Source organism: Solanum stenotomum, chromosome 2 (assembly GCF_019186545.1).
Source record: "Solanum stenotomum isolate F172 chromosome 2, ASM1918654v1, whole genome shotgun sequence".
NCBI classification, from domain to species: domain Eukaryota; kingdom Viridiplantae; phylum Streptophyta; class Magnoliopsida; order Solanales; family Solanaceae; genus Solanum; species Solanum stenotomum.
Window position 1 is genome coordinate 5,335,564 of NC_064283.1, and position 25,349 is coordinate 5,360,912.

At 35.1% G+C, this 25,349-nt stretch overlaps 3 protein-coding genes across 3 annotated transcripts; 2 read left to right on the forward strand and 1 right to left on the reverse strand.

Annotated features, from left to right (window-relative positions):
• The first annotated feature begins 962 nt into the window (after nucleotides 1-962).
• LOC125854349 (squalene monooxygenase SE1-like) lies at nucleotides 963-4,607 on the forward strand. Its single transcript, XM_049533865.1, has 8 exons — nucleotides 963-1,406; nucleotides 1,743-1,854; nucleotides 2,001-2,175; nucleotides 2,421-2,589; nucleotides 2,880-3,098; nucleotides 3,209-3,484; nucleotides 3,921-4,199; nucleotides 4,298-4,607. Exons 1-8 carry the CDS (start codon nucleotides 1,161-1,163, stop codon nucleotides 4,394-4,396), a joined length of 1,575 nt encoding a protein of 524 aa, XP_049389822.1. The 5' UTR covers nucleotides 963-1,160; the 3' UTR covers nucleotides 4,397-4,607.
• An 85-nt stretch (nucleotides 4,608-4,692) lies between these two features.
• Nucleotides 4,693-15,625, reverse strand: LOC125854350 (uncharacterized). The gene is made up of 7 exons (XM_049533866.1): nucleotides 15,278-15,625; nucleotides 13,428-13,469; nucleotides 11,795-11,917; nucleotides 10,883-11,118; nucleotides 8,151-8,187; nucleotides 5,683-5,740; nucleotides 4,693-5,549 (listed from the first exon to the last, which is right to left on the reverse strand). The coding sequence occupies exons 1-7, from the start codon at nucleotides 15,395-15,397 to the stop codon at nucleotides 5,467-5,469; spliced, it is 699 nt and encodes a 232-aa protein (XP_049389823.1). The 5' UTR covers nucleotides 15,398-15,625; the 3' UTR covers nucleotides 4,693-5,466.
• A 973-nt stretch (nucleotides 15,626-16,598) lies between these two features.
• Nucleotides 16,599-22,844, forward strand: LOC125856651 (probable pectin methylesterase CGR3). The gene is made up of 7 exons (XM_049536241.1): nucleotides 16,599-16,768; nucleotides 17,958-18,116; nucleotides 18,257-18,296; nucleotides 18,940-18,981; nucleotides 20,046-20,420; nucleotides 21,810-21,865; nucleotides 22,380-22,844. Exons 2-7 carry the CDS (start codon nucleotides 17,991-17,993, stop codon nucleotides 22,530-22,532), a joined length of 792 nt encoding a protein of 263 aa, XP_049392198.1. The 5' UTR covers nucleotides 16,599-16,768; nucleotides 17,958-17,990; the 3' UTR covers nucleotides 22,533-22,844.
• The last annotated feature ends 2,505 nt before the right edge of the window (nucleotides 22,845-25,349 follow it).

The window sequence follows — 25,349 nt, forward strand, 5'->3', positions numbered from 1 at the left end:
TTGAAAATCTTAAATTTTTAATACATCAACTTCATACTCCCTCCGTCCCTTTTTACTTGTCCATATTTCCTTTTTTGGATGTCCCTATTTACTTGTCCATTTTGACAAATCAAGAAAAGACAACAAATTTTTTCCTATTATACCCTTGTAAAAGTGTATGTTGTTTCCCTCCAATTTATTTTATTTGAATTCAAAGAAGTGGTTGTAATTTTGAAATGAAAAGTTGTCATAAGGGTAAAATTGTAACTTCACTGTGCTAATCATTGTTGCCTTAATCTGTGTGCCATTTCTAAAGTGGACAACTAAAAAGGGACGGAGGGAGTAATTGATAGGAATAAAATGGTAAATTCACTATGTCAATAATTATTTTCTAATAGATGTGCCAATTCAAAAATGGACAAGTAATTAGGGACATAATATCTATTTAGAATCTATCTTCCCTCTCTCCTCACTAAACGCACTTCCAAAATTGATATGATTAGCCCATTTAAAAAGATCATGTTTAATTATTTAACTATTCAAGCATAACCCAACAAGGCAAACACCACCCTTCAATGGATTTAGCCGTTTAGGCGGGTCCGCAATAAGAATACCGAGATACAAAATTAGAATTTTGATTTTACAAATTTTTAATTTAATTAAATTCTAAATTACACTATCTATATATATTTAACACTCGGAGTAAAATCTAATGTGTTGGCTTATCAAAACAATTAGCTCTTTTCCTTTTCCAAAATAGGAAATCTAACAAAAGCAGTACTTTTTTTTTTGGGATCAAGTATTTATTTTGCTTTTCATCCCATATTCAAAGTTCATATTAGAATTCGGACTAAATTTAAATGGTACACTATGTTTAAAATATGATGCTCTTAATAAATTTTTTTCCGTATTTATTATTTAAATTGATGACCTTTGATTAAGGGCGGAGCAATAGAATCTATTTGCCTTATATTTGAGTCTATAAAAGTGTGCGTCGTGTCCAGAAATCTCTCTGTCTCGCCAGCAAAGCATTCATCAAATACAGCCTAATAATAATACTCTTTCTATTTTCATTTTTAGATATATAGAGAGATTCACGGGCATTGTTAGAGAAGCAACGACGTCGTTTCTCTTGCTCCGTCCCCGTTTCCCGTCCTTTTTCTTCATTGTCGCCGGCGACAATGGTGGATTTGGGTCTCTCCGGATCTCTTCTTGCAGTGGTGTTGGGGTTCGTTGCAGTTTTCTGTTTTTTCATTCAGAAAAATGGTTGCTGCAGCAAAAGTAAAATTGGTGACTCAGCAACTAGCACCACTACAACTACGGTGTACAGTGGAAAGTCCCGATCAAAGGATGGAAACGACGACGTTGATATCATCATCGTCGGTGCCGGAGTTGCCGGTGCTGCTCTTGCTCACACTCTTGGCAAGGTATTGTTTCTTTCTTTGTAATCCTTTTTTTTAAAGTTATTGTTCTACTTTGGTCCTTTAACTATTTTTATGTACATATGTGAGCAAACCGTAATTGTGTAGTGAGAAGTAATTAGACTGATTGATTTACGTATCTGAAGACATAGTTGATGTGATTATTCATAAAAAACTTGAACTTGATTGTTAATTTGATGAAACCAGAGAAATGAAAGATGCATTGATGATGAAAGCGTTTGGTGTGACTGCAAATTTTTTTATTGGAGTTCTTTGTTGACAATTCTCTATAAAAAAAATTATTTTTTTGTGAGATTTATGATTATACATTTGGGACTACAGGAAGGGCGTCGTGTAAAAGTAATTGAAAGAGATTTGACAGAGCCTGATCGAATTGTTGGAGAACTCCTACAACCGGGTGGTTACCTCAAATTGCAGGAGTTGGGATTGGAAGGTAAAGTTCCTAAATGATGTGATTTGTGTCAATTCTGGTTAATTTACTCTCTTGAAGAGAAAAAAGAGGAAGTTAGTCTTGCACTTTTAGCTTCTCGTCTGTCTCTTTTTCGGCATTTCTCATATTTGTATTTTGGTCTACTGCAGATTGTGTGGAGAAAATTGATGCTCAACGAGTGTTTGGGTATGCCCTTTTCAAGGATGGAAAGAGTACACGTCTTTCTTATCCCCTGGAGAAGTTTCACTCCGATGTTTCTGGAAGGAGCTTCCACAATGGGCGTTTCATTCAAAGAATGCGAGAGAAAGCTGCAGCTCTTCCCAAGTATTCCTTCTTACCATTTTTTCTTTTTTCCCTTGGCAGATCTATTTCTCTCTCTCTCTTATATGTTATGAAGTATTTGATCTTCAAATAATTTCCTGTTTGAACTTATAGTTAGGATTCATATTGTCGATCCTTACTAGTTTGGATGGAGTCTTAGTTGATTGATTGAAAATTTGAAATAGTTTCCTGTTGAATTATCTTTGCTTTGATTGACTAACTGCACATCGGCTTTGATTTTTTAACAGTGTCAAACTAGAGCAAGGCACTGTTACGTCTCTGCTTGAAGAAAACGGGATCATTAGAGGTGTTCAGTACAAGACTAAATCTGGTGAAGAGTTGAAAGCGTATGCACCTTTAACTGTAGTATGTGATGGTTGTTTCTCGAATCTACGACGTACCCTTTGCGACCCAAAGGTAAGGGCGCTTATCAATATTTCTCTTGATTTTTGTTCAGATAAAAAGAATGGAACTGGGTGATTAATTGTTTGTTAAGAGGGATCTTTTGTTTTAAAAGCTCATCTGTGAAATCGTTTGCTTTTACTAATTGTATATCATCTTTTGCTTTTACTTACTACTGTATGAGACGATAAGAATTAGTGTACCGAAGTTGTCTGAATGAACAAATATTTTTATATGAACATCACCATTGTTGTCCCCTCCTTATGTTTCTCTCAACACTCAGAATGACATGTAATGTTGTACAGGTAGAAGTCCCTTCTTGTTTTGTTGGTCTGGTCCTGGAGAACTGCCAGCTTCCACATGAAAATCATGGACATGTCATTTTGGCTGATCCATCACCTATCTTGTTCTATCCCATAAGCAGTACTGAGGTCCGCTGTCTGGTTGATGTACCTGGTCAAAAAGTGCCTTCTATTTCGAATGGCGAAATGGCCAAATATTTGAAAAGTGTAGTTGCTCCCCAGGTAAAGAATTGTTGAAAACGTTATATCCTGAATGACATACCATGTCATTATAGTAGTATACATACTTAAGTTGCATGATGTTCAATGAGATGTTCGTGTGGTTGTTCCAGGTCCCTCCTGAGATAAAAGATGCATTCATTGCCGCAATTGATAAAGGAAACATCAGGACAATGCCAAACCGAAGCATGCCAGCTTCTCCTCATCCTACTCCTGGTGCTCTTCTCATGGGAGATGCATTCAATATGCGCCACCCCTTGACTGGTGGAGGAATGACTGTAGCATTATCTGATATTGTTGTATTGCGTGATCTTCTCAAACCTCTTCGTGATTTGAATGATGCATCTACTCTTTGCAGATATCTGGAGTCATTTTACACCTTGCGTAAGGTAAAAATCACTTGAAATCCTTCCTTGCATAAGTAACATATTTGATTGCTGTAAGTACCACGTTTTCTACTTTAAGAACCCTTAGTGAAGTAAAAACTCTATGTTGACTAGTGAGTAATGAAGGATCTGGAACCACAAAACAGACATTCCTTTGATGATTTCACCAGCTATCAATCTACCAAAAACGATATAATGTAAAAAGGCTCGGTTCATTACAATGTTTTAGGACTTGACTCACTCAATTCTCCTATAACTTGTCGTTTACATAAAAAAAAAAAAAGAGAGCAAAAGAGGATGACTGATGACTCAATTCTCCTGCAGCACTTTGAGACTTAACTAGAATATTATTACCTTTATAGATTGTTTATCAAAAAAAATAAAAAAATTATTACTTTTATAGATATTGACTTGTTCTGCTCGCATATTTTACCTGCAGCCTGTGGCCTCCACCATCAATACGTTGGCTGGTGCCTTGTATAAGGTGTTTTGTGCTTCACCTGATCAAGCTAGGAAGGAGATGCGTGAAGCATGCTTTGATTATTTGAGCCTCGGTGGAGTATTCTCAGATGGACCAGTATCTTTGCTTTCTGGCTTAAACCCTCGTCCATTAAGTCTCGTTTGTCATTTCTTTGCTGTGGCTATCTTTGGTGTTGGCCGCTTGTTGCTTCCTTTCCCATCACCCAAACGTATATGGATTGGAGCCCGGCTAATATCGGTAGGTGTCAATCTTGCTTTTGCTCAATATTTGCAATCTTACACACGTGTTCCCATGTGACCTTGTATTTTGACAATTTCATGTTGATTCAAATGCAGAGTGCATCTGCAATCATTTTCCCTATCATCAAGGCAGAAGGGGTCAGGCAGATGTTCTTCCCCGCAACTGTTCCCGCATATTACAGGAAGCCCTCCTGAAGTGAGGTTGTAACTGCTATAAACAGAATAAGGCTATGCCATTGTATCACCTCCATCAGTATTCTCGTTGTGAGTTTCAAGAGTTTAGTCCAACTGTTGCATAATATTTGGTTGTTAGTGATCCCTTATAATCTTTTTCCTTTTTAGTTTGTTCCCATGATTGATTACACTATTAACTGGAAAGTAAATATAAGTTGTACAATCATACATTTGTCTCTTCTCTGTACATTTATTTTTTCCCTCCTCTTTGTTTTCTTTTTTCGCCTTTTCTTATTGTGTTCTCCCACATTGGCTTGGGGGTTCACTTAGTTTTGCCAATAACTGTAAGCCTCTTACTGATACCAAAGAAGTAATCATCTTTTGAGTTTGACAATGGAGTAGAAATTGAGGAAGCATAACAACTGATCCTTTAAAAGCTCGAAGGTTGAGATTGAAATTATTGTAAAAGTTCTATGGCATATACCTTGACAAACTAATAGCATATAATTTGTTATTTTCTCTAAAGTTCGACCTTTTGTGAATGCTACAATGAACAATTTCAAGATGTTTCTTACATATCTTTTCTACCAAGTAAGGATAGAACATAATCAACCACTTGACTCAAATTTAATACAAGGCAAAATTCATAGGCTGATTACAGCCTTTTCTCTCTTTATTTGACGACATCTTGAGCTAACTTACAGTGTACTAAAGCCTGTGTGATATACAATGTAAATCCGTATGTTCAGCTATCCCACGTCACAAGTTGCACTCTTCCAGGAAGAGTTGGAAGTCCGCAGAGGAATTACAAAAGCAACATTCCTGGCTGTAGAAGTACTCTTAAAACTCGTCAACTGAAGAAAAAAAGAAACAAGAACCTATTGCAAAGCGTATCCTGAAAACCTCGATAAGCAGCCAAGAATGTCAAGAGACTACGTGTACCAGTCGATTAGCACAAGGCTGGAAGCAAATGGCTTGATAGTCTCCCAGGAATCCATCATGAACTTGGATTAGCTAGACTAACATACAACATCAAGTGGACATGACCTTTTAAAATGTTACAGAAAATTTCAGGCATTAATCATGGCTCTTTATCTGCTTGTGCCATTCTTCCTTTCCGACTTTATAGCCTCATATGACTTCATGACTTCCTTAAACTTTGCTTCAGCAGTCTCTGCAACCAGGTCACAATATCAGATATTTATCACCTGATGCAAGTAGTAGCATTTCTTTCCTTTTGTTTTTCTCAAATTTGAAATAGGTAATACAAGGATAAAATATCAAATAGACCAGCCAACACAATCCACCTTTGTTTTGCTGATTCTGATCAGGGTGAAACTGCTTAGCCTTTTCCCTAAATGCCGACTGCAAGTTCAAAAAAAGGCATTTTTCAATTGATATTTTCAATACAAGCTAATGTTTTCACATGTGCGCATGAAAGACAGAGAGAAGCAGGACAGATTACAGATAGTCGAAAGTCCAGTGTTTTAAAAGGCAGGGGCGTGAGGCGGGGAGTTTTACTTAGTATAGGGCGAGGCGTAAGCCTCGAGACGTGGGGCGTAAGGCCTATGGATCTTTAAATTTTTAAGTTATAAAATAGTATAATAATAATATAATAACACATAATTATAAAAATACATCTAAGTTTGAAATAATTACAAACATGATTAATGAAACTCATAGAAAATAAAACTTCCAATGTGATTATACAAGTATAAATACTCTAATATCTTAACTTTTTAATNAAAGGCAGGGGCGTGAGGCGGGGAGTTTTACTTAGTATAGGGCTAGGCGTAAGCCTCGAGACGTGGGGTGTAAGGCCTATGGATCTTTAAATTTTTAAGTTATAATATAGTATAATAATAATATAATAACACATAATTATAAAAATACATCTAAGTTTGAAATAATTACAAACATGATTAATGAAACTCATAGAAAATAAAACTTCCAATGTGATTATACAAGTATAAATACTCTAATATCTTAACTTTTTAATAATAAAAGAATCATTATTTCTATTTATTTTTTTATCATACTATACAATGCACCCCTAAAAGAAAATAATCAATAAAACTTACTAGTATTATAATAAAAACATCACTCCACCATGAATAAAAATAAAATTACTTTCAAATAGCTAAATAAAATATGATAACTTTGAGATTTATGACAAAACCATGAAGACTAATGATAAGTGAAGAAGTAAAATTTTGTTACCTATTTTTAAAAGAAATGTTACGTAATGTATAATCACCTTCACAGTGTTATCAAATAGTAAAGATGTGATACTACAACTTGTTATTTGAGTTACTCTCAATCTTCTTATCTCTATGGATTAAAAAATTATGAAGTATCATTCATTTATTCAAGAATTACGAGGATCAACAATGTAAACTAAAGATTTTAACACATAATTTGTCTAAGATCTATTAGGTGAGCCCCAAGTGTTGGGCGTTGGGCGTGCTTAGGGCGTACAGTTGGGCGCTTAGGGTCTCGGGGCGTTTTGCTAAAGTCCTGCCCTAGGGCGAGCCCCGAGGTGAGTCCCAGTAGAGTCTTTTAAAACACTGGTCGAAATTGAAGAACCATTGCGATGTCAACTATCGGATACCCTTGCAAATAGCTCAAATAGGAGGATTTATCATATTAAGATAATTTTAGCAGAGATTAGTGTGTACAAGTATGATTAATAAATAAGCAGCTTCATAGAATCTCCTAGTAATCGGGGCAATGCCAGAACCACCCAATAATATTAGGTATCAACTTCTTAAATTTGACAAGACAGTCAAAAATAGTATTAGAGCCTGCTTGAATGGGCTTATAGCTTTTACCTTATAAGCCAAAAGCCATAAGTTAAAAATTCTAACTTATGGCTTTTGACTTATTTTTATCCTTTTGCCTTAAAACAAGAGATTAAAAGCACTTTTTTATTATATCCAAACACTACAAAAATATTTAAACGCTATTTTTTAACTGAAATTTGTTGGGAACTGCTGAAGTGTCTTTGTTGTAGCATGGCAGTAAACTCAGACCTGAAGCTACTCAAAAGTGTTCTGTTCTACAAATGGCTAGTATATAATGTTGCAAAATAAAGCAATGCGCCTGGATCTTAGTCCAATGGAAATATGTTGATATTTCACGGGTTTTTTTTTTCTTTTTTTGTGTATAAGAGAAAGGTGGCAGGCAACAGAAGTGAAGCAGCTTGGCTTGCAGTCTCTATTAAAGTACACAACGAACAAAGAAAAGTAAAGTTGTTGAGTAATTAACAGAGCTTCTAGCTATGAAAATGTTGGTGATGCAAAAAATTTACCGGGAGAAGAATCATTTCATTTTATTTTTACCTTTATCAAGACAGTAGTTTTCTTTAAGAGGTTACAAATGATTTTGATCACTCTTTTTCCTGCCTAGTGCCAAATATAAACCCACATACGTTTTATTCAGAAAATTCAGAAAATAAGGAGCAGCACAAAGGAGATAAATTAACTCTGCCATTCACGTAGGGTGGTAGCGCCCAAAAAGAAAAATATTTCTATATTCAGAAAATTCAGAATAAAGGAAATAAATGTTTTAAGGCTTCAAGTCATGCAGGGTGGCAGGGGTATTTAGTTCTCTAAACCATTCTCCTCCACAAGGAAGAGGTGGGATCAGGGAATCCTAGAACAATGGAAGGTAATAAATGTAAAAAGATAAAAACAATGGGACGTAAACTGCACAACAACACTATTTTCATTTAATACTGGAAGAATTTTTGGACATGCCAGAGAAGGATAAGTACCTTTATCTCGTCATCCGTGTAAGGCTTCGTCCTAGACCTGTCATAATGGAAGGATCAAACATGTCAAGTTTCATGTCAATGTCAGTATCATCGCCAAAGTACTAAACACATCCACATTAAACATCTGACATTCCAGATATAGACTTCTTGGCCACATGAAAANGCAAACCCCAAGGCTCAAGTCAATTGCCAGCAGGCCAACCCCTGAGGGTTAAAAACACATCCACATTAAACATCTGACATTCCAGATATAGACTTCTTGGCCACATGAAAACTAATACATGTACGAGAAAACTACAACTAGAGAAGAACGATAAGTATCTGTAACTAACAGAAGAAGTAATACCCTTTTAGAGCAGCAAAGCCTTCTATCCTAGACCACCTCATCATAGGTTAAACCGTGTTTTAAAACATAATTTTGAATGTCATGATTTACCCAGGTGAAAGTAAAATTCAATATGAGATTAATCACAAAATTGGCATCTTACTATCCAGAGTCAGTAAAACAAATCTTCACCTTCATGTAAGTAAGCACCATTCACATCATAGGGTACCATTATCTCCTTATTAGATTAAAGTGAGTGAATAAGTCGAAAACAAAACCTAAAGTTTCAATCTAATGTCCTTGTTAGGAGTCCATGGTGACTTCAAACAGAAGAGCCCACGGCATTGGTAAGCTGCAGCAGGTACTCCTATGAGGCATATTCTTATAGGGTTGAGGTGTATGATCTGGTCCTCGAATTGCCAACAAAAGAATGCAAATTAGTAATTTTCTTCTTTGTAAATCCTTCTTCTGCATTGATGCAGAATTCCCTAGCAAAAGAATTCACAAAAATGCATGCCTCAGGCACATACATATGCCTCAAACCATAATAAATGAACAATAATGTGTCCTAAACAACTTTGATTTTTGGACTATCATCTTTGCAATGGACGTAACAAAACGTTTGACACCATTCTATTTTACTGTAACTTTCACTACTATCAAGAATTTAAACATTAAATATACACACTTCAACTTTGATGTGATATTTGCCCTCTATTCATCCACTACTTTATTATTCTCTTTTATCATCACTAATATGCTATATAAGTCAAACTAACATCTTAAACTCCAAACCCAGTTAAACATTGCAATATAAAATGAAACAGAGGTAGCACATACGTTTACATGCATTTGTCTTATATGTTTAGTATCTAGTCGTGGAACTGCATCATATACAACAACATACCAATGAAATGTTTCCAAAGAATCAATAGTATATGCACCGAAAAGAGTTAAAAGTGGGTCCCCAAAATTCCTTACAACTTCGACTTGGATTCTCCCTCCAACTTCCACATAAATTTCATTGGTAAATGCGGTTGCAATTTGCCTACTCATATCTGTATATTTACCACATCTTCTAGCTGCATGGAGGAGTTCTCCCAGTTGATGGGTAGTCTTCCAACCTTCATTTCCCAATCTTGCCTTGCACCACTCTACACTCTAGCAGGTTTTGCAAAGCCGTTGGATAGCATTAGAAGACCCCAGGATAAGGCATCAATAAGATGTGCCGATTCATCAGGTAAAACGCAAGACTCCTCTATAACCATATAGCTATATGTGAAGGGATACACATACGTGCAAATTTTATAAGCCTTTGCAGAAGGAATTCACTTTTTGAGCCCGTGTTAAATTAGAGGACATGCAAAGAGGGCCTGTTATATTTTAACTGTCAGCTGAAGAATAAAGAATTAGGGTTTGTTTTTGCTCTCTTGTGGATAGTGTTTACACCAGTACTGTTAAGTGTTATATTATAGGTCAGACACCGACAGCACTAGACGCATCTTCTTCATGAATACAACTACTCAGTAAGGTCTTCTAGGAGGATCTGACCAAGCGACCAAAATTGGTATGTCTTTCCCTACTCATAAGAGATGAATGATTTGCTAATTACTGAGCCTAAGCCAGTGTTAGCTTATGTAGATGCATGACCAGATATATGCAAAGTGCTGACTTGACAGGTCCATCCATATGAACTGACATCATCAGTCGCAGTAAACATAGACTAATTCTAAGTGATAAGATTTTCACCGAATTATTCATTGAAATGAGACTTCTGATGAAATTGGGGATAACGTCAAAGAAAGAAATAGAAAGGAGTGCATGCCACTGAAACAGTCCCTCGAAACAATTAACCAAGTTGGTGTTTTGACAAAAATGTGCATAAAGCTTCTAGAAAATCTATCAATACACAAAAAATTAAAAGGAAAACAAAACAAACTATGATTTAGCTTTTGATAGTAGTCTATTCTAACAATAAACAAGAAAGAGGCAGCTTCTCATAGTTTTACTATTCTAACAATAAGCAGGAATATAGTAAAGAGAACGGCAAAAAATTTTGGTGTAGGACCTTGAGCTACATGAAACAAAACTAGCTTCCTAATTCATCAAATTCCAAATAATTATAACATAATCATTCTTAATGATTCATTTGACATTTAACACTTATCCCTCACCTAGCTAATGCCATGAAGAAACCAGTCTGGACTGCCAAAAGAAAAACACTTGGCACTACTAAGAGATAAAAGAACCTAAATCATTGAAAGAAGCAACTTCACTACTACACTGATATCCTTAAAGATGATAAAGCTAAGGCAATTGGAAGTCTGAAACATCATATCTGATTGGTGATAACATGCGTAACCAGTATAAATATAGATCAATTAAACATCTGAAAAAATATTAATACCTATCAAGACCCAAAACTGAGTAATCATGCGACAACGGGTTGCTTGCATTGGCCCTAGGAGCTTCCCTGAAATTAGTTCCCCGGTCTCTGAACGATGTATCAGCCTTCCAGTACCAGTCATTTCTTTGGAAGTGCTGATGATATGCACTTTGCCCATTTTCTTGCCAGCTCTCATAGCTCCTCTTATGTTTGTTTCTCTCCCTGTTGAAAACACTTTGCATACGGCGAATGCGCTCCTATGAAAAGCATAGGATATTGGGTCAACAATAATCCAATGGTTAATGTAGAATACACAGATAAATTTCAGAATAAACTCACAAATGGAAGTTTATCTGTTATCTCATTACGTTTTTCTTTAGCTCAGATATGTATGTCATTAGATCTACTATCTGTAGTTGGCTTTGTGAGGATCACAAATTATGGGATAGAAAATAAAGCAATCAACAGTTCAATCACGCAAAGAAAACATAGGGTAGGAGTGACATTTCACTTGAAAGAAATACAATAAGGATGTTTAAATATCCAATGGTTCTGTACAGCTTCAGTGTATTATTGCAGATGAAGAAATAAGGGTTAAATCTTATGTCCATCCTCCAACCTTCTAGCTATAAGATTTTCCATAAAAAAATTCACACAGCTTGTCCAAGAAAGCAAGTTACGCTTATGTCCAAAAGAACAAATGGTAGTTAAATTCTCCTTCTCAAAAAAATGGTAGTTAATTTCTCGACGCGGCCAAATTATATTCAGAGATGACACACATTCTAAACGAATACACATAGGGGCCTGGATTTCATAAAGCAAATATCACAATGTCTTCACTTGCTTCAGTTGAAATAAACTTTGACGAAATTCTCTTTCAATTAGATCTAAGGAAATGAGAGTAAAATTGTTGAAGATGAAAATGTAGCTCACCACTCTCTCCATTTCTTCTTCATACTCCTCCCGCATCCTGCGATTATATCTTTTCCACGCTTCCTCCTGAAAACTTGTCCTAAAAGAACCCCCAGCTCGACTTCTCTGTGCTGACTGCCTCAACTTTTTCAATTCAAATAAGTAGTTATTAGCTCAAGAAAAACATTTCTTTCCTCCCCCATGCAAAGTATTTATCAAAACAACTAGAGCAGAACCCTTCTTTAAGCACAAATGTCAGTAAACATAAGCAACTTCATTTGATGTACTTCATCTTATGCATGCAACAGTTAATTAGTATTGAACTCGCACCCAAGACCATTGCAAGAAACAGCAAAAGCAAAAGCAATTTTTTTGCACAAAATTAATTTTGTCGCAACATCTCATTTCACAGAGTAAGCATATACTCCCTGTATGAGAAGAGAATAGCACGATTAGATTAAGAGTTACTTTTACAATTATTTTCTGATATTTTTAAACTCTAAAGCTGAGTTATCAAACTTTTTCTGTAGTAGATAAATATGCAAAAGTTTATTTCCCAAAATTTAAAAATCAATATCAAAATTCGCATCCGATGATCTTCCCTGAACCCCTCATTCTTATTAGGATAAAGCGATTTATCAATTTAATGTTTATTCTTATGACCACGAAATATCCGAGGGCTAGATGGCCCACAGTTTGAAACTCGTTGTATCATGAGCCCATCTACGTAGCCTTCTCTGATTAAATACCAAACTTCAGATCGCCACGGCTTTCAAACTAATTACGTGTGGCTAATCCACACATTGCTTAGCTCTCATCACTGAACCAAAGACCTCGGAGCACTATTTTTTAGTCATTTTTCAATCATCTTCTGAGTGGTGAATTATGTTTAGACGTGAGCTAAAAATGACTCACATATTTTGAAGATCTAGAACATCGGCAAGAGCAAGTACGTAGAAGAGTGGTCGATGCATCAATATCACATCTTCCTGCCTTTGATATTTATCTCTTTCATTTAATTTAAGATTAAACAACATCTCGATTTGTGGGTGTCATTTTTTGTGCATGGGCCATGCCAATCTTCTTAATTTTTTAAAAGGCAAGAAAGAATTCCTTGAGTTGGATATAATACTATTTTTTCATTAAAAGGCCTTCTCTGTTAGTTAGAGATAGTCTTATCTTTCAGTTTTAGTTAGAGAAATAGGTTTTATTGTCTCTAGTTTCCACTTGCTTAGAGTTCCCTATTTATAAATAGGACCCTAGTGCATTTTGGTTGAGAGACTATAATAATATCCTATTAATTGATTGGATATGAAAATTCTTCTCTTTATCCTCTTCTTCCTGCTCCCTTCTCCTATCGACCCCCTCTCCTTCCTCTCTCTCTCTCTCCCTTGCTCTCACTCTCATTTTTGCCTTTTCTCATATCTTCCCTTATTTTCGCTGTCTTATTTGGTGCTACATAAGAAATTACAAGAAAAAGACGAGAAAACCAGATAAGAGGTAGTCAAAAGAAGAAGCAAAGGTAGCTCACTATGACTATGCACAAGCAACAAGCAAATAGGTCGTAACTTAGACCACATGCAGGGAGGGTAACTCAGGAGTACACTGAAATTCTACATTTACCCAAATGAGATTGAACAAAGAAGTTCATTACCTGAGAGTAGACAAAATCCACTGTACTTCGCAATTGTGTAACCTGCCAAATTTCTCAGGCTGTGAATTAATAATCAGAAGCAACCCAGAGGAGGAAAAAAGGAAGAAGCAAGTAAAGCTACAAAATTCCTTTAAAACTTTTTCATTGTTCTAACAGAACACAGAAGAGCATGAAAGTTTAAAGCGTTCAGAAGCAGCAACGAACCACACCCGGGAAGAAAAATATCAGACCTACTCAACTTCGATTTGTAGAATCCACTGTTACAAGTTTCTAAGAGAAGGAGAATTTACAAACGTCACTGAATAGTATGCCATCCTTGATAACAAAGAGTTGCAATACACCAAGGACATATGATTTTATATTTGTATCTTCTTCCACCTCCACTTGTAAAGGTGGCCGAGTTGGTTGAGCAGGAAATCTCCCAAATGAGGGGTCTTAGGTTTGAAACCCTTGCATGCTTTCTTGGTTGAGCGTGTGGTATGGGGTTTTCCTAGTGCGGTTTATCTCCCTTGTGAGGTTTGCGGGCTATTACAGTGGAGCGAGGTTTACCCCGTGTGCACCCAAAAAATAGCGGTTGCGGGATCCCTTGTCATAAAAAATATCCATATATTTTTCCACCTTTGGTCCCCCCCCCCCTCCCTTTATGGATGCCTTCCATCAATACATGCAAATACCAAAGCCCTCCACTCCAATCTATCTTCCTTATCTCCCATACTCCTTTGCATGAACTCCACTTCTCATTCCCAATACAAAACGGCTCTTTTGAAACTAATTTCTAAGGTATTGCTACATGTTTCTTGTGAGTTGTGACAAACTCGAATATATTACCCAATCTATCGTAGAATGGCTAACACCCAAGGATATGCGTACTTCAACGTCTCCACACTAAGCTATCCAACCAAAAACGTAGATGGTTGTCGCTCCCGACAGTTTCACATTAAGATTTATTGTCCTGACAATGAAATTTGTAAAATCATCTTTTCCCTTCATAATCTCCTTTGTTCTAATGACCAAAAGATAACAAAGGTTATATCATTCCATTGCTGGGAGACGAACTTTCCACAAACTTATCAATAAAAAGAGAACTCATAAGGTCATCTTCATCTTCCACTACCTGACAATTTGTATCTGGCAACAACAACTTTTCCCGATAATCTTTCTATGTAAAAAAGACATTTCTCCATTAGTGCCATATTAAATCATTTCGATCTCTTCATCACTAATCCTCCAATCCCCCCCCTAACCATAGAGAGATATTTTCTTCTCCACCAAAAGAATCTCATTCCCCATCCTTCTTTTATAATTGAGAAGCCTCCAAAGGTCACTAACGCACGGTTAGAAACTCAGTAAATAATGGGCCTGCACCTTTACCCGTCTCTACTTAAGGAAACAAGCAGTTTTTTTTTCAATGCAGTACGGGGTTTCAATAAAAACATTAACAAATGATGGTCATCCCCAAAGTTACAACATATTAACCTGTAAGCAAATTAGCATCATTGTATTTTCAAATATAATTAACTCATGTGGCAGAATAACTACTACTTATGGCAATTAATCAGGGCAAATTTTATTCACAACTGAGCATAGAAAAAATTAGAAACCTAAATTACCCCAAGTTTCTTTCTTTCCCAGTTTGATCAAGCATACACTTTGGTTTCTTCACAACCCATTTTCCCTAAATGCCCAATTACCACATCATATCTGATACTGCAACATATTACAGATTATAGATTTCAAAATTACTCAATAAAGCTTCGAACTTTACAGAAACCACTGAATTGCACACCCAAATTCAAACAAAAGACAAAAGTATAGAAACCAAAAAAGCATGAGATGGGGTAAGAACGTACCGCAAAAGTTGTGGCAGTAGCTCCGATTAATGCAAAAACAAAAATACCCCAAAGTTTCATCTCATCTTTTTCTTGATAAGGTTTTCCCCTATTGTCTTTATCGCCTTCTTCGTTACCCATAATTGATTAGCTTAGAAAAAATTCACCGCAGAATTGTAATCACTGTAATAAACTTGAAAAAGAGCCGATGAAACATGCTATGCTGTGTGCTTAATAGAATCCAGAATCTATTGATGTTCCTTCTTCTTCTCTGCCGACTTTAGATGAAATTATACTTTGTATTTTGTCTATTTTCTTCTTCTTCTTCCTTTTTTCAACTTCGCCTTTTTGTTTCTCTGTGGTTTTAATTGGTTGTGATAATTCCCACTGACCCGCTAGCGCTCGTCGGACCTTTTCGGGTCAACTGTTTTATGTAAAACTAGCAAATTTTGACTTTTATTTCGTTACCCAAGCCGTTTAAAAAATCAAGAGATAATTTAATTTTTGTGTTTATTTTATTCTTGTTATTAAATATTATTTATTATTTACTAACATATTTCTCAAAACATTAAATTTAATAAAGTCAAAGGAGAATATAGTAATATTACCCATAATATTTATTGTTTTTTAAGTGATGTGTCAAGTCAATAATGAATAACTATTATTGAAAAAAAAAGTATTTGGTATAATCTACACAATGGAGTCAAGAGGTAAAGTATACCCAATTTTTATCATGTTATTTTCAATAGACCCTTGTAATAATATCGCAAATAAATTACATAAAATAATAAATAATAAGAGAAATCAAAAAACAAATAGCTACAAAAATAGTCCCACGACTAATAGTTGATATACTATCGAATTTAGTTTATTACCATATTCAGAGTTGCTTTCCACGCCAAAATAATATATTTTACGTAGTTCTTCATTTTTAATCAGAGGTCTCAAGTTTGATTCCTTCTAAATACGAAGTCTTTGTTGGGGAACGCTTTATCTCTAACGTGAAACTTTCTGATACAATTTTGAATTTAATCAAATTTTAATGTAGATAGCAAAAATCGAATAAGAATTAATAGATACTAAAAATAATGTTATCTATTCGTCATTTGAAGTTTTTCTTCTTTTGTTTTCGTTTAAAGAGAAACACACTCATATTTAAGTCACAAATTCAGTGTAAAAAAAATCATTTTTAAAATTAAAATGCAATTATTTAATCCAAAATGGATAATTTTCTCGAAATGAAATGTGATTTTTAATGAGAATCGGAGCTCCGAAGCGTGAGCAGAACCGTTGAATAGCAACCGTTCCAATCCCCACGCGCCAATTTCAAGCTTCTCCGTATACGCGCCTTACTTTCCAAATCTGCAAATCTCCAGCAAACACTTTCACCTCTTTCTCCAAACAATTTTCAATTTTTTTTTTTTGTATTCATCAAATACATATCCATTGTGTACCGGAATTACCAAACCTTTGTAAATTACGGATCTTTAACGTTGTTCACTACTGATTCAGGTACAAATGATGTTTTGCCATTGCCTATTTATTTGAAACAAAGACCTCAAAGCTTCCCTTTCCCCCCTTGTATCAGAATGGGTACAATGTTGTTTTCTTGCTCTTTATGTTTGCTAATTATAGTAAAAGATTGATTTTTTTTGTCTCTCCTATTAGTTTCCATTCATGGGTGTGGTTAACAAATACTATATTGTTAAATGCTTCAGTACAATCCTTTGTGTTTTTCCTCATATCAAAATGGGTTTAAAGGTTGTTTTCTTGCTCCCTAATTACAGTTAAAGATTGAATTTTTGGTCTCTTTCTTGACACCCTTTTAGTTTCTATTCATGGGTGTGGTTAACAAATACTATATGATTAAATTCTTCACCACAATCCTTTGTGTTTTTTAGTTTCCTCATATCAAAGTGGGTTTAAATGTTGTTTTCTTGCTCTTTTTGCTCCATAATTATAGTTAAAGATTGATTTTTTGTCTTTTTCTGGCACCCTTTTAGTTTCCATTCATGGGTGTGGTAAACAAATACTATAATCACAATCCTTTGTGTTTTTCCTCATATCAAAATGGGTTTAAATGTTGTTTTCTTGCTCTTTTTGCTCCCTAATTGTAGTGAAAGATTGAATTTATTGGCTCTTTCTGGACACCCTTTTAGTTTCCATTCATGGGTGTGGTTAACAAATACTATAACCAGAATCCTTTGTGTTTTTCCTCATATCAAAATGGGTTTAAATGTAGTTTTCTTGCTCTTTTTACTCCCTAACTGTAGTGAAAGATTAAATTTTTTGGCTCTTTCTGGACACCCTTTTAGTTTCTGTTCATGGGGTGTGGTTAACAAATATCCTTACATGCTTCACAACAATCCTTTCTGTTTTCCTCATGTCAATATGGGTGCTTTTTTCACTTTTTGTTGGCTTATTATAGACTTATAGTGATGAAAATGTGTTGTTCCTTGACACCTTTTTAGCTTCTTTTCATGTGTGTGGTTAATAAATCCATAGTTACTAATCATTGTTTTCTTAAAAGACTGGTCTTTTCCTAATATTGTGATAATGCCATATTTGGAAACTTCTGTGAAAAAGTCAAAGCTGCCAGAAATAAGAAATTTGACAGCTTTTGGTATCTAGTTTTGATTTTTGACATTATAATCTCTTGATTGATTTTTTAATAATTAGATTTGTCTTTAATATTACACAGGAAATTAGTTTTTTTTGGTTACAAGAACCTACAATGATGTCAAGGAGGCCTATCAACCCATCTCGACGTGTAGCAGACAATGGAGCTTCTTCGTTAGAAGGCTCAATTCGGTCAAAGACACGGTCTCCCCCATATTTAACAATTGGATTTATTATTGTGGTACTTATTCCCGGATTCTGATGCTAATAGTTATTTAACTGTTATCATTCTGGATGACAGTGGATAAACTTTAGAATATTACTAGCTTCAAGTCATTTAACTGTAATTGTAACTCAATTTTTTCCTTTTGGATATTCCAGGGTGCATTTCTTCTCATAGGGTATTTTTACCGTGATACAGGTTTGTATCTGAATCCTTGGTATTTTATGAATTATGTGTATCTTCAAAAACATAGTGAGATGCCCCCCAAAAAATGAAGAAAAAAGAAAACAAAATATTTTAGCTGATTGCTCAATACTGGAGTCTGGAGCTGTCTGGTAGCCTATAAATTCTAGTTTAAATTATATAACAGTTACACTCTTTAGTTGACTTTGAGGACTCCTATAGATTCTTTGTTTAGAGTAAATTGTATATTGAAAAGAACCGATAATACTTGTGCATGAACAGTCTTCCCTTCTCGAGAAAAGAAGATATCGGCATCCACATATGCACAAGTAAAAGATGTCTCATGTGTATTGTTTTCGACATATTTTTAATTTTTATCTGCAAACAAATAATGGTCTGTCTTCCCTTTAAACATTTTAGCAAAGGAAAACTGGCCCTACCTCATGTTTTGATGAATGTTTTTCTAAATAAAAATCTCAAATGAATCTCTGCTCTCAGTAATGGTCATGCAGGTGATTTAATTACACGTTGTGTTTCCTTCTCTCAACTTGAACGTTTTGTTCAGCCTAAGTATTGTTCTTTACTTCATACTTTGTGCTTCTGAGTCTTGTTCCTTACTTCAGTCTGACACTGATAGAGGGATTATCATCGGTTGTAGGTACTTTTGCCAGTATTAAAGGAGCTATCAGTAGAGTGGAAGGTAATTGCTCATGCATTATTCTAGAGGATTTGAGTTTTGACGTATTTATATATCAAATGCCACATGAATTATGTGATTTAATCAAAGTGATGAGACATTTCTTTTAATTGCTTAGTGCAAATGGTTCTAACTATGAACTCATGATCACCTCATAAATGTATCAAGAACTTCAGTTTGGTCCTTAATGATAACCGCTGTCAATTTTGGGTTCTACCTGGGGCTTTACTCTAACAATAATTATAATAATCTATTATAAGAAGGCTCGTGTAGTAGGAACCATCTAAAATTACTTTAAACAAATGTCTTTTGGGACATAATAAAACTATCTAACCTATCTCTCTAACATCTTAAGCCTTTGGCAAGTTGGTCAACATGATATCTGAGCAGACAAGAGGTCCTGGGTTAAAATCTCGCAGCCATCCATTAAGAAAAAAGTGTGTTTGGTCCATGAAAATAAGTGGGGCCAACAAGTGAGGGTGTGTGTTGAGACATAATGAAATCAAGTAACTAAGTCGCTAACAACTTAAGCTTTGAGATGGTCCCACACTTCAGCAATGCCTTTGGAGATGACATGCAACAGAATTCTTGTGTTCCACGAGGAAACCTATGTGCATTGTTATCATGCAGTCAGTCTGTATACCAACTTCAATAAACTAATATCAACCCAGAAACTTCATGTCTTAGATTTCTGTTCTCTTATTGATTTGCTGAATAATTCTTTAGTCTGGTGAGCATCTGGAACATCTGTAAACTTTCCCCCCATACTTTATAAATCATTTACTTATAAAGGCATAGAGGAGGTAACAAGATTAGTAATTTTCATTTGTCACTCTAGGTGGGTGGAGTGACTGTGCATTATACCTATCGAGAATCTTGATATAGTCTATACACAGAGCTACTGACTTCCATTCTTTATATTAGAAGATACCTAAATTCTATTGCTTTTGTTTAATTTGGGTAATACGGTATGTCAGTTTATTTGCCTTGACATTGTTGAAGATAAAGTTACTGTTGTTTTTACATTACAGTTGACTTAGGATCTACCACCTGTTTTACCTCTTCAGGGGATTTTTTATGTACTGTAGAAGTTCAAAAGGCCATTCCTGTTTTGAAGAAAGCATATGGTGATAGCATGCATAAGGTGCTGCATGTTGGTCCTGATACTTGCTCGGTAGTGGCTAAATTGTTAGAAGAGGAAGATACCGAAACTTGGGGTATAGAACCATATGATATAGAGGATGCAGGTCATTTCTGCAAGAAACTCGTGCATAAGGGCATTGTTCGTGTGGCTGACATAAAATTTCCTCTCCCATATCGTGCAAAATCATTCTCTCTTGTGATCATCTCAGATGCATTGGACTACTTGTCTCCAAAGTATCTTAATAGGACTCTTCCCGAACTGGCGAGGGTGTCATCTGATGGACTCGTTATTTTCACAGGTAAGAAGAGTTTGTATTAGTTGTTATATTTATATGACAGCCAGTCCAAAATGGAAGTTTATTTTGCATTAATTGTACTGTCCGAGCTAAGCTGCTTCCTACCCTTCACTTCCTGTCAATCTGTATTTTGGTGTTTGCCCTTTTGGGTTACACACATATGAGTAGGGAGTGTTTATCTCAATCCAAGATAGATGCCTTTTTAACATGTGAAACTTATTTTTAATCTTCAGTACTTGGTCATACTAGCACATTTTTCTTGTTGATAGACAAAGCTATTTAGAAACTTGATTATTTGTTGCCTTAATTTTAATTTCCTTCCACGCTGATGTCTCTTATACAGTATGCTTTCAATAGGTTTCTATCCCCCCTTTTACTAGGTCCAAAATTGCCCTATTTAGTTTCCTCCTTTGAAGTAGGATTAAAGTTGACTGGGAGAAGTTCTTGTTATCGCCATCCTTACTGCTGTGGAGGATAAAAGTACATCACTACTTCTCAGTAGTTACCTAAATAATATCAAGAAAAGCTGAATATCTATAAGATTTTATAGCAGGGATATTAAGGACAAATGTTGGATTTCACACACTAACACACACACAGAAAAGAAGAGGACATCCGTGTATTTTTTTTTTTTTGGATAAATGGCATTAAACTGGTTTCTCATATATGAATATAACAGATGCGGAAGTGAGGAGATTTTACAAATGGGAAATTAGATGACCAGGGTCTATGTATAACTGAAAGAGAGAACCTGTATTAGTAGAACTTAGAAGAGTTTAGCAGCAACAGCACGGGTTTTTCCTTTCCTTTTACTGGAAAGGAACAACTTCATTTCTGAATTATGCAAGAATTGGTTGTTACTATGAAAAAGGATACTTGAGAATTCATCTCCTTTCCTCTTTAGCAGTGATAATATTTTTAAAGAATGATATGGTGATAGTTGGATCTGGTTTTGATGATACCTCACACATACATATCCATCTCCACTACATGAATGGTTCACTATTGATTCCAAATCGATGCAATGTGGCATACTTTCAATTCAGCTAGTGTGCTTTTATTCTTGTATAACTTTTGGTCAGTTGACCTCTATAGTAGAGTAACATTTTGTATTTTGGATGCATTGGCGAGTCTGATCACCTTGCTTTCATAGAGCTGTTTACTCCTTGAGTTTTCTCCTTTAAGATTTGACCATGGCACTCCATGCATAAGCTTTCTAAGGAGTTAGAAATGCCTTTAGGGTATTTTCCTACCTGCATCCTTAATTCCACATGATTACTCAATATAAGACATTGGCTGCGTTCTGCATATAAAGACAAGTTAATATGGGAAACCTTGTAATCCAGAGAATTCTTCTGGTGTTAATCTGATGTTAATATCTGATAATTGCAGGTTATCCACGCCACCATAAAGTTAAGTCTGCAGAGAAGTCCAGATTTGGGGGGCTGGTAAGTGACCTGTCCTGCATCGTATAAATTTTACATATTTTTGTTTCAGTGTATGGACATTTGATCTCTCATAAATTTTAGGGGTGAGGAGCCAAGACTTAAATCCTAGTTAGGAGGTTTTATGGTTATCTATTCTTGCTCTTTTAGTTTAGTTGATCTAAATTCTTGATGGTGTCTTGAAAAAAATGAGTTTATGTCAGCAGTTCATTTGAAACCTCATTATAACATCGCCATTCATGCAGTAGCATATCACTGCTAGTGAAAAGTCAGTTTTTCTATTTTCTGGTGAAAGTGAAGTGTTTATATACATTTGTTGAAGCATGACTTCATGCTGCAATGGTGCTAGCCCAATAAATTAGTAGCCGAAGTTGTATGGTGAAATGTTTTAGTGAAAGCCCTGCTCGTGATATCTTTCTCTCCGTCTATTTTCTATAGTAACACTGACTTAAATTACCCTTCAATTTTGAAACCTAATGCCATCTACTTCCACCTTTGCTTTCTGTTCTCTCCAAAGGCCAAATTGAGGAGCTCAACATGGTGGGTGCGATATTTTGTTCAAACAAGTTTAGAGGAAAATGAAGTTGCCATCAAGAAATTTGAGCAAGCTGCTTCGAAGAAATCTTATGTTCCTAGCTGCCAAATTTTTCACCTGAAATCTTACCGTTGATATAATTACACGAAAGTTATACACAGAAGGAATCACGCATAGCTCGTGGATGATGGTCAAGATATGTTATGACAACTTTCAAGTTTCAGCTGTGTTGATAAGTTGTTGAGAATAGCAGATGTCTCCTTGAAAAATTATTGAGTATGCCATCATCTTGATTAGTGTAGTCTTGTTAGATATATGGGGTTATGGCAGTTTGTTGATTTATTGCAAAAATTGCTGTTTCATGGGAGACTCTTTGTGATTTTGGTTTTAATGGCCAATTAAGCCAAATGATATACATCATCTAAATTTCTCCTTTTGGTTCTGTTTATTTGTTTCACTTGAGCCGAGTGTCTTTCGGAAACAACCTCTCTTCTTCTACGAGATAATAGTAAGGTTCATGTACACTCTACCCTCCCCACATCCCACTTAGTGGGATTTCACCGGGTATGTTCTGTTTATTTATTTATTTACTTATTTCATGTTTGTTGTTGACAAACTCAATAAATCTTTGTCTTCCCCTTTATGTCTTGCTACTTTTCATTTGGTCGTCCAAATGTTGGGGAATCACAATCTACTACTTTATTAGTGTTGCCTTTATTTGTGATTAATTCGACATATTTTCACTACTCATGTAGAAAGTCATACATAAGGCAAAAAAATGTTGAATGTCAATAGAATTCTAAAGAAGTATAAAATTGATTAGAATGTCAATACATAATCAAAAGTAGTGCACCATTTCTCTAGCGCATGCATCACCAGTGACAGTGACAGAGTCAGAATTTTTAATAAGGAGAATCAAATTATAAAGAAATAAGCATGTATACAGAAATAAAGAGAATTGTATCTATCTACTTAGTATAAAGGGTGACAACTGAATATCTTGCTTCAATATTGCTGAAATGAAAAAATGTGAATAAGTAATCAGGTGCACAAAGTATTTCACACACGTATGGTTTTGGAAAAGGTCACACTTAAAGAAGGTGTGATATAGATAACCTACTTCCATGACTCAAAGTTGTAACTTATAAATCACACAAGATAACTTTATGATTGCACTTAGGCTCCCCTCGACCCTCTTATTATAGGGAATAAAGAGGAAAAATAAAAATAGGAAAAGTCCACTGCTATGAGTGAGCAATTATATTTTCTCCACAAGTGAAAGCAATTATTTTCAAACTTTAGTACTGAACACAATAAATTGGTGGAAGCAGAGACAAGAGGTGACTTTAAGTTGAGTAGAAAGGGCCTTTTTATGGATACACAGCTGGGAATAATGTTCTCATAAAGGGACAACAGTTGAAAAATAATAGTGGAACAACATGGACAATTATTGATATCAATGTCCTAATAAAGCATTACTATCTAATCTCCACTTTGATTTACTTGATTTTTTTAGTTTAACTTGTTTTCATATATTTGAAAACGTTTGTCCCCATTTTAATTATGACTAATCCTGCCAATAATCATGCATAATTGTTGCAATTAGTGTTCCATGTAACACAAACAAATTGATCCTAGCTAAAAACCAGCGACATAAATTTTTACGGACATTTAAAGAAGTGAATAAATGGAAAAATTGCTTTAACGACATCATATTTTAGAAAAATAGAAAAGTGTCAATTTTTGTTGGCTAGTCAAGAACATACACATTTAGAAAATGAAGGCAACAAAGATGAGGATGCTCAGATCACATGGATGTGTAGACATATTAGAAGAGACAAGATCTTAGGAATGAGGTTATATGGGGCAAGGTTGGAGTGACCTTCGTATATATCAAATAAGATGAGGAAAGCGGAATGAGGTTATATGGGGCAAGGTTGGAGTGACCTTTGTATATATTAGATAAGATGAGGGAAGTGAAGCTTAAATGATTCAAGCCTGTAAAGAGGAGCACATATGCACTATAGTGATTAGTGAGCAAGTGTGACAACTGGTTGACTATAGTAATATAGTAGGTTATAGGGGAGGTAGAGGTAAGCCGAATAAAAACTGGAAATAATTAATTAGACAAAGCATGATACATCTACAATACTTACTGAGGGCATGCAAGTCTTAGATAAAAAGATTTGAAAATTGAGGAAAAGGATAGAAGGATAATAGGTAGCTGAGCGTTGTAGTATATATTAGTTACTAGTAGTTAGTATAAGTGTAGTATATATCTTATCCTCCTAATTTTCTCTATTATCCCTTGTTTCATTTGTTCGGTTTATTATGCTATTTTGCTATCGTTTTTTTTTAATTATTATTATTATCATCATGTTTTAAGATAGGTCTATCGAAAACAATCTCTCTACCTCACAAAGATAGGGGTAAGTCTATGGTACATCATACTCTCTCCACATCCTATTTATAAGATTATGCTAAATATGTTATTGTTGTTGGATAAATAAAAAATTCCGACGAAGCGGGGTAGCCTGACTCAACGTGTCTTTGTCCCTGAAAAAAGCTATTATGTAAAATTGTATCACAAGTATACTACTGTTAAATAAAACTGTGAAATGAAAAGGAATCAAGAGATAGAAATGGCATAATATAATATGTAGATTGGAAAAAAAATATGAAAGGACAAATTAAAGCCTATAGCACAACTTATTCGAGGAAACAATATCTTAAATTCGATCTACCTTAAGTGTATCAATAGTTATTTTTCAAGTAAGATGATAAAAAGTACGTCAATCAATATCGAGTTTTGTCAATTAGACATAGACAACTAAACATATATGGAAATGTACTGGAAAAATAAAATAGACAATATTCTATTGATATTCATATAATCCGTTTGATCAAGTTTTAGGGAGAAAATAAGAGTTTCTAAACCGTATATAACCCCCC

Excerpts from the sequence above, each read along its gene's own strand:
- LOC125854349 (XM_049533865.1), top strand. The coding sequence starts at position 1,161 with ATGGTGGATTTGGGTCTCTCCGGATCTCTTCTTGCAGTGGTGTTGGGG. Across the intron at positions 1,407-1,742 it reads TTGCTCACACTCTTGGCAAG|GAAGGGCGTCGTGTAAAAGT; the intron begins GTATTGTTTCTT and ends TTGGGACTACAG. Across the intron at positions 4,200-4,297 it reads TTGGAGCCCGGCTAATATCG|AGTGCATCTGCAATCATTTT; the intron begins GTAGGTGTCAAT and ends ATTCAAATGCAG.
- LOC125854350 (XM_049533866.1), bottom strand. The coding sequence starts at position 15,397 with ATGGGTAACGAAGAAGGCGATAAAGACAATAGGGGAAAACCTTATCAA. Across the intron at positions 11,119-11,794 it reads AAGAAGAAATGGAGAGAGTG|GAGCGCATTCGCCGTATGCA; the intron begins GTGAGCTACATT and ends TGCTTTTCATAG. Across the intron at positions 8,188-10,882 it reads TCAGTTTTGGGTCTTGATAG|GTCTAGGACGAAGCCTTACA; the intron begins GTATTAATATTT and ends CCATTATGACAG.
- LOC125856651 (XM_049536241.1), top strand. The coding sequence starts at position 17,991 with ATGATGTCAAGGAGGCCTATCAACCCATCTCGACGTGTAGCAGACAAT. Across the intron at positions 18,297-18,939 it reads GTATTTTTACCGTGATACAG|GTACTTTTGCCAGTATTAAA; the intron begins GTTTGTATCTGA and ends CATCGGTTGTAG. Across the intron at positions 21,866-22,379 it reads AGTCCAGATTTGGGGGGCTG|GCCAAATTGAGGAGCTCAAC; the intron begins GTAAGTGACCTG and ends TTCTCTCCAAAG.